The sequence below is a fragment of the Pongo abelii genome, chromosome 18 (assembly GCF_028885655.2).
Source record: "Pongo abelii isolate AG06213 chromosome 18, NHGRI_mPonAbe1-v2.0_pri, whole genome shotgun sequence".
In the NCBI taxonomy this organism is placed as follows: domain Eukaryota; kingdom Metazoa; phylum Chordata; class Mammalia; order Primates; family Hominidae; genus Pongo; species Pongo abelii.
This window is the reverse complement of record NC_072003.2, coordinates 89220301-89234412: the sequence shown is the minus strand read 5'-3', so window position 1 is coordinate 89234412 and position 14112 is coordinate 89220301. Positions and strand designations below refer to the sequence as shown.

Below are 14112 nucleotides of genomic sequence, written 5' to 3'. Positions count from 1 at the left end.
TTTGAGACCAGCCTGGCCAACATGGCAAAACCTCATCTCTACTAAAAATACAAAAATTAGCTAGGTCGGACGTGGTGGCTCATGTCTGTAGTCCCAGCACTTCGGGAGGCCAAGGTATCACCTGAGGTCAGGAGTTCGAGACTAGCCTGGCCAACACGATGAAACCCTGTCTCTACTAAAAACACAAAATTAGCCAGGCATGGTGGTGCACACCTGTAATCCCAGCTACTCAGGAGGCTGAGGCAGGAGAATCGTTTGAACCTGGGAGGCAGAGTTTACAGTGAGCCGAGATTACGCCACTGCGCTCCAGCCTGGGCGACGGAGTGAGGCTTTGTCTCAGAAAAAAGGAAAAAAAAAAACGGGCTTGGTGGCGCGTGCTTGTAGTCCCAGCTACTTGGGAGGCAGCGGTGGGAGAATCACTTGAACCCGGGAGGCAGAGGTTGTGGTGAGTCCTGATTGCACCATTGCACTCCAGCCTGGGTGACAGAGCGAGACTCTCTCTCAAAAAAAAAAAAAATAGCTGGGAGTGGTGGCAAATGCCTGTAATCTTAGCTACTAGGGAGGCAGGAGAATTGTTCAAACCTGTGGGGCGGACGTTGCAGTGAGCCAAGATGACGCCACTGCACTCCAGCCTGGGCGACAGAGCGAGACTCTGTCTCTAAAAAAAAAGAATGTACACAATTGTGCATGCTTTCAGAAAGACCAAGGTGAGCCTTCAGTTCAAGCTGGAGTTCAGGTTTCCTGATAGATGGGGTAGATGGTAACTCACTGAGGTTTCATCAAGATGTCCTGTGGTCTCACGTGGGGTCAGGGTGGCAGGAGCTCGTGTGGTTTTGCAGGTAAGTGGTTCAGTGTTCACAGAGGTCCACATTCTGTCTGCAGGTTCACTATGATGCGTTCAGGGCCGTGCCCATTTAAAATCTCCGTCCTTCCCTGACTCACTGCAGCCCCAGGACTTTGCTGCAGCCCCCCCTGCGTTCCTGGAAGGGTTTGCTCATGTTCCTCGCTTGCTCTGCTAGGGTCTTGCAGCTTCATTGTCTGAGGGGTGGCCCTCCTTGGCCTGTGTTCCTTATCCACCTCTCTTGCAGTGATCTGTCCACTGATGGATGAGGTTAGAAGTTAAAGTGTGTTCAGAAGTGGCTTCATCCCACAAAATCAATTTGTTTGCTGTGCACAAACACTTCTTAGGGCATTTAGCAAATTGTACTCCTAAGGATCCAAAAAGGATCCCATAGTTAGTGTTTGTTATAGCTAATGATTTTTAACTTTTTTTCTTCGAATAACTTTTAGATCGTCTCTTCAATCAAAGTGCAGCCATGACATCTGTAAATGTATGAACCGCAATGAGTTTTTGGTGTTTCTCTTTTTTCCTTTCTGTTTAGGAGGCCGACTAGAGCAGCCGCCCGGACACTGCCTAGGTGGGCTTCACACTCTTCTCTCCACACAGGACACTGCCTAGGTGGTGCAGCCGCGCCTGGCTGTCCTGGGCTTCACGCTCTTCTCTCCACACAGGACACTGCCTAGGTGGTGCAGCCGCGCCTGGCTGTCCTGGGCTTCACGCTCTTCTCTCCACACAGGACACTGCCTAGGTGGTGCAGCCGCGCCTGGCTGTCCTGGGCTTCATGCTGTTCTCTCCACACAGGACACTGCCTAGGTGGTGCAGCCGCGCCTGGCTGTCCTGGGCTTCACGCTCTTCTCTCCACACAGGCCTCCTTTGGGAGCACGCGAGGCTACCATGGCTGCAGCAAGAAGGCACTGGTCTTTCTGTTTACGTTCTTGTCGGACCTCGTGCCTTTTGAGTCTCCCCGGTACCTGCAGGTGAGAAGCTGGCTGCCACATCCATGATTTCTGGTGCTTCTGCTCACCTGCTCAAGGACTGCCTTGGTCTCCCCAGGAGCCTCCTGCAGATCTGCTCTGAGCCTCTCAGCCAGGCCCTTCCCCTTCCCCAAGCAGTTTATGGTGAAACAACACAAACATTGCAACTGGGGGTGTCCATGTGGACACACAGTGAGTGCGTGTGTGCCAGTAATGGCAAATGCTAAGAAACGCTTCTCATCTAGGCCAAGGAGGTGGGTAGATACATTATGTCACTGTTCAGTCTCCCTCAAAACAGTGAGCAGGTCTGAGTGGTGACATGGAGAGATGTTCTCAGCACCCAGTTACGCAGGAAGAGCAAGTTGAACTGCAGTGAGGGTTTTAGGATCTCATTTTTGCTTTTTTTTTTTTAAAAAAATTTCATGTGGTTTTTTTTTTTTTTTTGAGACAGTCTCACTCTGTCGCCTAGGCTAGAGTGCAGTGTTGCCATCGTAGCTCACTGTAGCCTAGACCTCCCAGGTCAAGCAGTTCTCCCACCTCAGCCTCCTGAGTAGTTGGGACTACAGGTGCGTGCCAGCAAACCTGGCTGTTTTTTCTTTTTTTCTTTTTTTAGTACAGATGGGGTCTTGCTGTGTGGCCCAGGCTGGCCTTGAACTGAGGTCAAGTGATCCCTCCGCCTTGGCCTCCCAAAGTTCTGGGATTACAGGCGTGAGCCACTGTGCCCAGCTTGACCCTCGTCTTTTAAGAAAATTGACGGGGCGCAGTGGCTCACACCTGTAACCCTGCACTTTTGGAGGCTGAGGAGGGCAGATCACTTGAGGTCAGGAGTTCGAGACCAGCCTGACCAATGTGGAGAAACCCCCTGTCTACTAAAAATACAAAATTAGCTGGGCGTGGTAGCGCATGCCTGTAGTCCCAGCTACTCGGGAGGCTGAGGCAGGAGAATCGCTTGAACCTGGGAGGTGGAGGTTGCAGTGAGCTGAGACCACGCCATTGCACTCCAGCCTGGGCAATAAGAGCAAAACTCCCTCTCAAACAAACAAACAAAAAAAAACACGCTATGTCCCCTCTTTCCCCTTTGAGCAGGAAGCCAAAGGCATGGAGCTGCAGGCGGGCCGGGGCCGGTTCCTGCTGCTGCTGCTGCTAGGATTGCACATCCCTGGTTCCCCCAGTGAGCCACGCCCTGGACTTGCAGGACCAACTACATTAGAATTTCTTCATTTTTCACCTGGGGAAACAGGCTTCTATTGTGGTTTTTTTTCTTTCTTTTTTTTTTTTTTTTTGGAAACGGAGTCTCGCTCTGTCGCCCAGGCTGGAGTGCAGTGGCGTGATTTCGGCTCACTGCAAGCTCCGCCTCCTGGGTTCCCACCATTCTCCTGCCTCAGTCTCCCGAGTAGCTGGGACTACAGGTGCCCGCCACTATGCCCGGCTAATTTTTTTGTATTTTTAGTAGAGACGGGGTTTCACCATGTTAGCCAGGATGGTCTCCATCTCCTGACCTCGTGATCTGCCCGCCTCAGCCTCCCAAAGTGCTGGGATTACAGGTGTAAGCCACCGCGCCCGGCTTGCGTTTTAATTTTACTAATGGTTTGCTTTGCATACTCATAAGTCTGTAAAGGGCTGTGTTTCTCTACTCAGCACTGTGGATGTTGGAAGTGAATTGTGGCCTCCCTGGAGTCCCAGGCAGTTCCCAGACTAACGGTGCTGCACTCTGCCCTCTGTCCTCAGGTGCACATTCTCCACCCACCCCTGGTTCCCAGCAAGTACCGCTCCCTCCTCACAGACTACATCTCATTGGCCAAGACACGGCTGGCTGACCTCAAGGCAAGCTGCCCCTCCATGCCCACTCCTCACACCTGTCCCAGCAGACACTGCTTTGTTTTCTTGTTCTCATTCTGTCTCTTCTCTGAAGGTTTCTATAGAAAACATGGGACTCTACGAGGATTTGTCATCAGCTGGGGACATGACTGAGGTAATGTTGCCTGAGCCCTGCAGGGTCTCAGCCAGTCACGCCCACCATGCAAAGGTCCAGTTTCCTTTGACTCTTCAGTTGAGTTTTTCAGCCTTCCCAGTCTCATGTCTGGTCTTGCCTTGGGCACAGCTGGGGGCGAGGCTCTGAGGGCCTTTGTATTGCCTTCCCACCTTGTGTGTGTTCGCAGCATTAGCATGGAAAGGGTTACTGTGTCGGGGAACGAAGTGCCTCAGGCTGCAGTAAATTTGTCCTTTTAGGAGATCTTGGTTCATGTGGGGTTGAATGGAGAGGTGGTTGGTCATGTTTTTCTCTGAATCACAGAAAAGTGTTAACTTTTTTTTTTTTTTTTTTTTTTGGAGACGCAGTCGTGGTCTGTCACCAGGCTAGAGTGCAGTGGCGCGATCTCGGCTCACTGCAACCTCTGCCTCCTGGGTTGAAGTGATTCTCCTGCCTCAGCCTCCAAAGTATCTGGGACTACAGGCGTGCACCACCATGCCCGACTAATTTTTTTATTTTTTTAGTAGAGACGAGGTTTCACCATGTTAGCCAGGATGATCTCGATCTCTTGACCTCGTGATCCACCTGCCTTGGCCTCCTAAAGTGCTGGGATTATAGGTGCGAGCCACCGCGCCTGGCCAAGTGTTAACTATTTTTATAGCAGCCAAATGTCAGATGGTTGTGTGATGTGTGTGGGTCACTAATGAAAACATTCTTTTTTTTTTTTGAGATGGACTCTTGCTCTGTCGCCCAGGCTGGAGTGCAGTGGCGCAATCTCGGCTCACTGCAAGCTCCGCCTCCCGGGTTCACGCCATTCTCCTGCCTCCCGAGTAGCCTATAGTAGGCCTACAGGCGCCTGCCATCATGCCTGGCTAATTTTTTGTATATTTTTAGTAGAGATGGGGTTTCACCATGTTAGCCAGTATGGTCTTGATCTCCTGACCTCGTGATCCGCCCGTCTCAGCCTCCCAAAGTGCTGGGATTACAGGCATGAGCCACCGTGGCTGGCCTAATGAAAACATTCTTTTTACTTTTTTTTTTTTTTTTTTTGAGACGGTGTCTTACTCTGTCGCCCTGGCTGGAGTACAGTGGTGCGATCTCGGCTCACTGCAAGCTCTGCTTCCCAGGTTCACACCATTCTCCTGCCTCAGCCTCCCCAGTAGCTGGGACTACAGGCAGCTGCCACCATGCCCAGCTAATTTTTTTGTATTTTTTTTAGTAGAGATGGGGTTTCACCATGTTAGCTAGGATGGTCTCTATCTCCTGACCTCGTGATCTGCCCGTCTTGGCCTCCCAAAGTGCTGGGATTACAGGCATGAGCCACCGCGCCCGGCCCATTCTTTTTTTTTTTTTTTTTTTTTGAGATGGAGTCTTGCTCTGTTGCCCAGGCTGGAGTGCAGTGGCACAATCTCAGCTCACTGCAAGCTCTGCCTTCCGGGTTCATGCCATTCTCCTGCCTCAGCCTCCCGAGTAACTGGGACTATAGGCGCCCGCCACCACGCCCGGCTAATTCTGTGTGTTTTTAGTAGAGATAGGGTTTCGCTGTGTTAGCCAGGATGGTCTCGGTCTCCTGACCTCATGATCCGCCTGCCTCGGTTTCCCAAAGTGCCGGGATTACTGGCGTGAGCCATTGCGCCTGGCCCTCCGTTGTTTACTTTTTAAGACCTTTTTATTTTAAAGTTACGAGTTACTGAAGAACACTTATAGGTGACATTAAAGTGTTAGGTGAAAATATTTAATACAATTTTCCATTTATAATTTGTTCCTATTTATAAATTACTTTTTTTTTTTTTTTGAGGGGGAATCTTGTTCTGTTGACCAGGCTGAAGTATAGTGCTGTGATCACAGCTCAGTGCAGCCTCAAACTCCTGGGTTGAAACGATCTTCTCACCTTGACCTCCTGAGTAACTGGGACTACAAGCGTGCGCCACCATGCCTGGCTGGTTTCTAAAATTTTTTGTAGACATAGGGCCTCCCTGTGTGGCCCAGGCTGGTCTTAAACTCCTGGACTCAAGTGATCCTTCCGCCTCGGTCTCCCAAAGTGCTGGGATTACAGGTGTGAGCCGCCGCGCCTGGCCTCAGAATTTTTTTTTTTTTTTTTTGGTGCAGGGACTTCCCCTGTTGCACAGGCTGGAGTACGGTAGCACAATCATGGCTCACTGGAGCCTTGATTTCCTGGGCACAGGCAATCCTTCCACCTCCACGCCCTGAGTAGCTGGGGCCACTGGCTCGTGCCTCTATACCTGGCTAATGTATTTGTATTTTTAGAGATGAGATGTCATCATGTTGCCCAGGCTGGCCTTGAACTCTTTGGGCTCAAGCAGTCTGCCCGCTTAGCCTCTCAAAGCACTGGGTTTATAGACATGAGCCATGGCACCCAGCCCTCGTAATTTTTTTTAATCTCAAAAATTAAGTCTCTACCCCTTCCCACCTAGAAATCTTTACTTTCAACTCTTTCCTAGAGGCAGGAAAGAGGCTCATGGCAGGCTCTCAGCAGAGCTGAGCTCTCGAGGAGGGCTCACATCACCGGGTCTGAGCCTTGTGCGTGTAGAGGTGGCAGTGTCATCCTCCCCTGTCGTGCTGGTATTTGGGACATTGTGGAGTGCTCCAGGGCCCCTGCTGTGCGCACACCATGTGGGCCTTTACCTTTAATGTGTACAGAGCCTTTCAACAAGGAAGCACAGGTTGAGTGTGGCCTTCACTGCTCACTTTCTTTTCTTTAAAGTCCTCTGTTCTTTTTCCCTTCCTCCCTGTATGGGAACCAGCCCCACAGCCAAGCTCTTCAGGATGTTGAAAAGGCCGTCATGGTGTTTGAGCATACGGGGAAAATCCCAATCACCGTCATGGAGGCCAGGTAGGCTGGGCTGCCCAAAGGGCCGCTGGCAGCTGCAGTGTGTGCAGACTCCGCTCTGATGCCTGCAGGGTGTGCAGACTCCACTCTGATGCCTGTCAGCGTCTGGGGCTCTTTGGAGTGTGTCCCAGTTCTGCCCAGAGCCGCATGGGGCAGGTTGGCCACTGTCTATTCATGGAGAGACAGGAGTCAGGGCTGTAAATCGAGGATCCTGCCGTTAGGGGATATGGGGTGAGGTCAAGAGCTGTGCATTTGCTGTGAAACATATTTTCCTCTGTAAAAGCAGGTGATGCCCCTCCCGTGCTGAAGCAGCCGACAGGAACTGCTGACTGGGGAGTTTGCAGTGGGAGGGAAGACAGTGGGGCCATGACGATTTTTTTTATCAGTGCCTTTTTTGTGGCCAATATGGAGTCAGTAACAGAGCTGAATAGCAACAGCTCAGCTTTATTGAATTTGGTGCGATCCCAAAACATCTTCAATTCTGGTGGTTAGGCATGTGGATGAGCTGATTGCAGCTCCCAGGGTTTTGAAATTAGCTCTAGGGAAATTGCCCCAAATGGACCTTACATGGTCCTCGTGGCCTCAGATTGATCCAGGCTCCACGTTCAAGCCCAGGGAGCAGGCCGAATGTGGTCCTGATTCCCGTGGACTCAGGGCTGGGCTAGCACGGCCTGCCCTACACATGCCTTGTCCCAGAACTGTGCACAAGAAGACTTCATAATGCATCGTGGCTTTGGAATAAGCCCTCGCAGTCCACTCTCTGAAACACCAGTCACTGTCTGTGGGAATTGCCTTCTCGCTGCACTCACCTACGCACTGTCTGCTTCTCTGTGTTGCAGCATATTCAGGAGGCCTTACTACGTGTCCCACTTCCTTCCTGCCCTGCTAACACCTCGAGTGGTCAGTATGCGTCTCCATGAGTTTGTGACCAGTTGTGTACAAAGCAAGGACTTTCCTTGTCAGCCTCTCACAGGTCTCTTCTCTTCCCACAGCTCCCCAAAATTCCTGACTCCCGTGTGGCATTTATAGAGTCTCTGAAGAGGTATGCAGCAATGGCTAGAAGGGGATGACTGTGCTTCCAGGTTTCTTCTGACAATGCGAAGAATTGTGGATCTTCTGTAGAGAAATTTGTTTGATCACTAATGTGTTTTATTTGTAAAATATTGGCTCCAAAATTAGTTGGTTCCTTTTTTTTTTTTTTTTTTTTTAGTTGGAGTCTCGTTCTGTCACCCAGGCTTGGAGTGCAGAGGTGAGATCTCGGCTCACTGCAACCTCCACATCTTAGGTTGAAGCGATTCTCTTGCTTCAGCCTCCTGAGTAGCTGGGATTACAAGCCTGTGCCTGGCTATTTTTTTTTTTTTTTCTTTTTTTAGATGGAGTCTCGCTGTGTCGCCCAGGCTGGAGTGCAATTGCCTGATCTCGGCTCACTGCAAGCTCTGCCTCCTGGGTTGGAGCAATTCTCCTGCCTCAGCCTCCTGAGTAGCTGGGATTATAGATATGCACCACCATGCCCTGCTAATTTTTGTATTTTTAGTAGAGACAGGGTTTTGCCATGTTGGCCAGGCTGGTCTTGAACTCCTGAGCTCAGAAGGTGATCCACCTACCTCAGCCTCCCAGAGTGCTGGGATTACAGGTGTGAGCCACCGCTCCTGGCCTTTTTTTTTTTTTTTTTTTTTTTTTTGAGATGGAGTCTCACTCTTGCCCAGGCTGGAGTGCAGTGGTGCGATCTTGGCTCACTGCAACTTCCACCTCCTGGGTTCAAGCAATTCTACTGCCTCAGCCTCCTGAGTAGCTGGGATTACAGGTGCGCACCACCACGCCTGGCTAATGTTTGTATTTTTAGTAGAGACGGGGTTTCACCATGTTGGTCAGGCTGGTCTTGAACTCCTGGGCTCAAGCGATCTGCCCACCTCGGCCTCCCAAAGTGCTGGGATTACAGGTGTGAGCCGCCGCACCCGGCTGCATCATTCTTCAGTGAAAGAAAATGTTTCAGTACATAATGATTGTGCAAAGAGGAGAACTGAAGGAAAATCAAAGAGAGCTCTGGGAAAGCCTCATGCTGCAGAACTTTAGAGTAGACCTGGAAGTTTATTGTTTAGAATAATAAGGTATCCTTGGATCACTTACATTGCAGGCTTCTAGTAAGAAAGTTGGTTGGTATCACAAAGGTCACCCTTGGAAGAAATAGGAAAGTATAAGTCCTATATTCCAGCAAAATTTATAAAGTTCTGAGACCTGTAAGAAGATAAAAAACACAACGAGCCTTTTTTTTTCTTTTTTTGTATTTTTAATAGAGACGGGGTTTCACTATGTTGGCCAGACTGGTCTCAAACTCCTGACCTTGTGATCCACCCGCCTCGGCCTCCCAAAGTGCTGGGATTACAAGTGTGAGCCACCATGCTCTGCAAAAATCATTTTTTAAATCTTAAAATAAGTTTATTCTCTGGGATCCTTTCATTTGTTTTGAGACAGGGTCCCACTCTGTCATCCAGGCTGGAATGCAGCGGTGCAGTCATGGCTTACTACAGCCTTGACCTGGGCTTCAACAATCCTTCCCCCTCTGCCTCCCAAGTAGCAGGGTCTAGAGGCGCGCTCCACCACACCCAGCCAGCCTTGACCTCCTGGGCTTCAGCAATCCTTCCCCCTCTGCCTCCCAAGTAGCTGGGTCTAGAGGCACGCTCCACCACACCCAGCCATTTTTTAAATGCTTTGAGGACACGGATTTTTGCTGTGTTGCCCAGGCTTATCTCTATCTCTTGGCCTCAAATAATCCTCCTCCGTCAACTTCCCAAGGTGCTGGGATTACAAATATGAGCCACTGCACCTGGCTTACCCTTTATCATGTTAAGAAAGTTCCCTCTTACTAATTTGCTAAGGATTTTTAGCATGAACTAATGCCTTTTATTTTTATTTATTTATTTTTTTTTTGAGTCGGAGTCTCGCTCTGTCACCCAGTCTGGAGTGCAGTGGCGCAATCTCGGCTCACTGCAAGCTCCGCCTTCTGGGTTCACGCCATTCTCCCACCTCAGCCTCCCAAGTAGCTGAGACTGCAGGCGCCCGCCACCATGCCCGGCTAATTTTGTTTTTGTATTTTTAGTAGAGACGGAGTTTAACTGTGGTAGCCAGGATGGTCTCAATCTCCTGACCTCATGATCTGCCTGCCTCAGCCTCGCAAAGTGCTGGGATTACAGGCAGGATCCACCGCGCCTGGCCCAATTTTGCATATTTTTAATGAGACGAACTAAACATTTTTCTTAGTATTATTCATTAAAATTAACAAAAATTCATGTTTTGCTGGACGCAGTGGCTCACGCCTGTAATTCCCAGCATTTTGGGAGGCTGAGGCAGGTGAATCACAAGGTCACGAGTTCGAGACCAGCCTGGCGAACAGGGTGAAACTCCGTCTCTACTAAAAATACAAAAAATTATCTGGGCGTGGTGGCAGGCGCCTGTAATCCCAGCTACTCGGGAGGCTGAGGCAGGAGAATTGCTTGAACCTGGGAGTGGAGTTTGCAGTGAGCCAAGATTGCACCACTGCACTCCAGTGTGGGTGATAGTGGGAGACTCTGTCTCAAAAACAAAAAAACAAAAAAAGCGAAGATTCATGTTTTGAATTTGGAAATTACCAAAAATTGTATGAGAGAAATAGAAATAATTTATAATTTCACTGCCTAGGGATAATCACTGGTGGTATTTTGTGGTCTAGCTTTTTGGATGTTAATATATGATTAATATGATACATTTTGAAACAGTGCTATTTAAATCTATATATATATTTTAATCTTTTTTTCTAAAAACAGGCTCATACTGTACACAGTATTTATAATTTATTTAAATTTAATATGTTTTTATTTTGTAATAGATTTGGGGATTGTAATCTTGAATTAATTTAAACTATAGCTGACTTAATTGTATTGTTTTCCTGTGATCCAGAGCAGATAAAATCCCCCCATCTCTGTACTCCACCTACTGCCAGGCCTGCTCTGCTGCTGAAGAGAAGCCGGAAGGTAAGTTCCTGGGCTGCTTGTCCCCTCTGGGACTTGTGCTTTTCCATTTTCCTGACCTTGAGCGTCTGTTGTGCTACACCACCTGAGTGAGCTCAGGGATGGCTGTGCCACCTCAAGCCGGTGTTGTGGGTACAGGGTCCACTCACCATGCTGACGCCCAGGGCCAGCCATGGCACAGACTCTTACCTGGAGGTCCTGAAGAATCACTTAGCACCTTCTGGAAAGGAGTGTGTGCAGTGCACAGCCCCACTTTGTCACTCGTCATTTTTCTGTGGGCCGCACTGAGGTGTGTTTGTACAGGCTTCAGACTCGGGTGCTCTCTCAGCGGCCACCTTGGGGCCTACAGCACTGGCTCGAGCCTGTTGTAGGGAGTGTCACGTAGCACTTTTCTGTTGCGCAGTTCAGGTAGGAGTAGAAGTCAGGCTCTTTTGGCCTCTAGTGAGCAGTGGTGCAGCTGTCAGTCAGATCTACGCCCTCATTGGGAATCCGTGAAAGGCCGCAGTCGGGCAGCAGTGGGAGATGCCATCATGAGGCTGGTTTTTCTTGCAGTGTGGCTTTATCTCCAGCAGAAGCCAGCACCTCCCTGTGGGAGCCGCTCTGAGCTGAGGGCGTAGATCTGAGGCTGCTGCTTCCCTGTGGGCTTTTTTTTTTTTTGAGACAGAGTCTCACTCTGTGGCTGTGGACTGCAGTGGTGCGATTTCGGCCACTGACACCTCTGCCTCCTGGGTTCAAGCAGTTCTCCTGTCTCAGCCTCTGTAATAGCTGGGATTACAGGCGCGCACTACTACGCCTTGCTAGTTTTTGTATTTTTAGTAGAGATGGGGTTTTGCCATGTTGGACAAGCTGGTCTCGAACTCCTGACCTCAAGTGATCCGCCTGCCTCGGCCTTTCAAAGTGCTGGGATTACAGGCATAAGCCACCGTGCCCAGCCCCCTATGTGCTCTTCTAGATCCCTTCCACCTGCAGGGCCAGGGAGGCTCGATGAGCCCTTTTTTTTTTTTTTTTTTTTTTTTTTTTTCCCGAAATGGAGTCTTGCTCTGTTTCCCAGTCTGGAGTGCACCGGCGCGATCTCAGCTCACTGCAAGCTCCGCCTCCCAGGTTCATGCCATTCTCCTGCCTCAGCCTCCCTAGTAGCTGGGACTACAGGCTCCCGCTACCACGCCTGGCTAATTTTTTGTATTTTTAGTAGAGACACGGTTTCACCATGTTAGCCAGGATGGTCTCAATCTCCTGACCTCGTGATCCACCTGCCTCGGCCTCCCAAAGTGCCGGGATTACAGGCATGAGCCACCGCGCCCGGCCAACCCACCCTGAGAGCATGACCTCTCAGTTGTGCTGGTGATGCCACAGGGGCTTCAGGGCTGTGTACCCTGTGGTGTGAGGCATTTGCTTCTCTTGAGAGGTGTCCTCCTTCCCCCAGGATCCTCCTTCCCCTGGGGTTCACTTGTTCTTAGCTTTTAGTGGCTTCCAGAATGGTTTCTAATCATTTGTCTGATGAGGCTTACGCACAGACTCCTAGAGCCTATGATTTCTAGAGCCTGTGATTTCTGGTTTCATTTTGGCTGTGACTGTGCATAGCAGTGCATTTTCATGCTTGTGTCTTCTCCAGCAACCCCAGAACTTGAAGGTTTTTTACTTTAAAAACATGCAGCGTATCTTCCTTTTTATATTGAAAGTGGTGGCCGGGCGCAGTGGCTCACGCCCGTAATCCCAGCACTTTGAGAGGCCAAGGCGGGCAGATCACGAGGTCAGGAGATCGAGACCATCTTGGCCAACGTGGTGAAACCCCGTCTTTACTAAAAATATAAAAAATTAGCTGGACATGGTGGTGCATGCCTGTAGTCCCAGCTACTCGGGAGGCTGAGGCAGGAGGATGGCTTGAACCGTGGAGGCAGAGGTTATAGTGAGCCGAGATCATGCCACTGCACTCCAGCCTGGTGACAGAGCAAGAGTCCATCTCAAAAAAAAAAAAAAGATTGAGGAACCAGGGGACTAAATGGTCACCCGTCCGTGATCCTGTCCCCACCCTCGCCAGCCCCCGACCCCGACCCTCATTGTTTTCCTCCACGTGTATGCTTCTCACAGTGGTGGAGTGGTATTGATGGTGCACACAGAACCACTTTTTTTCTTAAACTTGTTTATAAATGTAATTTTTTATTAAACTTGTTTATAATGGTAATTTTCGATGTGGTGGCATCCAGCATCAGGGAGAACACCTCATTTACCTCCTCAGAGACTCCCAATCCCTCCGTCTGCCACACGCAGCAGCTTGGAAGTTCACAGCTCTGTATTTGACTGTGTGAAGTTTCTTGTTTTTGCAGTGAAGAGTCCTGTTGAGTGTCTTTCCATCTGGTCTCCTTCTCCTTCTCACAGATGCAACCCTGGGAGTGAGGGCAGAATCCAGCTCTGCTGAGGAGCCCCTGGGACAGCTCACAGCTGCACTGGGAGAGCTGAGAGCCTCCATGACAGACCCCAGCCAGCGTGACGGTGAGGATGGATGGGAGCTCACGCCGTGTCTCATGTGTGCAGCCTGTGGTTGGAGCTCTGTGGCTGGGCCATTTTCCCTGTAGTGACATCAGGCTGGTGTGTCTTCCTAGTAGTCCAGTAGTTGGTGGTAAAGATTGACCTCGGGCTGGCGGGTGTGGAACCTTTTTTGAGACAAGGTGGAAGGCTGGTCGTACTCAAGCTGTCACAGACCCTTGGCAGAAGGTGGATATTCTGCTAGTTGCATCTGAGTAGGACGGATGATGATGGAGAAGAAAACGCATGACTAGGATGCCTGTTTTCCCTCGTCCTGCCTGCCGGAGTCGATGTCACATCAGACACAGGGTCTCTGCCCTGTGATCCTTCTTCCATGTGACGGTTTTCTGTAAAATCCAGAGTAAGAAATGTTCATCTGTGGATTGAGAACATGCAGTTTCTTTTTTCTTTTTTTTTTTGAGACAGAGTCTCACTCTGTCCTCCAGGCTGGAGTGCAGTGGCGCCATCTCGGCTCACTGCAACCTCTGCCTCCTGGATTCAAGCGATTCTCCCGCCTCAGCCTCCCAAGTTGCTGGGATTACAGGTGACTGCCCCTATGTCTGGCTAATTTTTTGCATTTTTTAGTAGAGATGGGGTTTTACTATGTTGGCCAGGCTGGTTTTGAACTCCTGACCTCAGGTGATCCACCTGTCTTGGGCCTCCCAAAGTGCTGGGATTTCAGTGTGAGCCACTGTGCCCAGCCTACATGGAGGCAATTTTTTTTTTTTTTTTTTTGAGACGGAGTCTTGCTCTGTTACCCAGGCTGGAGTGCAGTGGTGTGATCTCGGCTCACTGCAAGCTCTGCATGGAGGCAATGTTAACACAACTTTGTTAGCACTAGCTGGGGCTGCAGCGCCTCGACGGTCTTCACTCAGACCAAGTGCGCCAATTCCTGAGTGCAGCCTTCCAGTGATTCAGTGATGTGCTTGTGCAGAATGTGGTACGTGGGG

At 50.0% G+C, this 14112-nt stretch overlaps 1 protein-coding gene across 16 annotated transcripts in view; it reads left to right on the top strand.

The window, feature by feature from the left end:
• FANCA (FA complementation group A) overlaps nucleotides 1–14112 on the top strand; it is an 80073-nt gene that overhangs the window by 32730 nt on the left and 33231 nt on the right. For 14 of the 16 annotated variants that reach the window (XR_008514759.1, XR_008514760.1, XM_063717804.1 and 11 more), the window contains 8 exons: nucleotides 1708–1818; nucleotides 3544–3639; nucleotides 3728–3787; nucleotides 6550–6638; nucleotides 7475–7535; nucleotides 7628–7677; nucleotides 10569–10642; nucleotides 13016–13129. Coding sequence is in view for 13 of the 16 variants with exons in the window: in XM_063717804.1 (XP_063573874.1) it covers nucleotides 1708–1818; nucleotides 3544–3639; nucleotides 3728–3787; nucleotides 6550–6638; nucleotides 7475–7535; nucleotides 7628–7677; nucleotides 10569–10642; nucleotides 13016–13129 (655 nt within the window). In the remaining 3 variants the exon portion in view is untranslated. Of the gene's footprint in view, nucleotides 1–1707; nucleotides 1819–3543; nucleotides 3640–3727; nucleotides 3788–6549; nucleotides 6639–7474; nucleotides 7536–7627; nucleotides 7678–10568; nucleotides 10643–13015; nucleotides 13130–14112 lie in introns of those variants that run through there. The other 2 variants (XR_008514762.1, XM_054534359.2) reach the window with 2 other exon arrangements.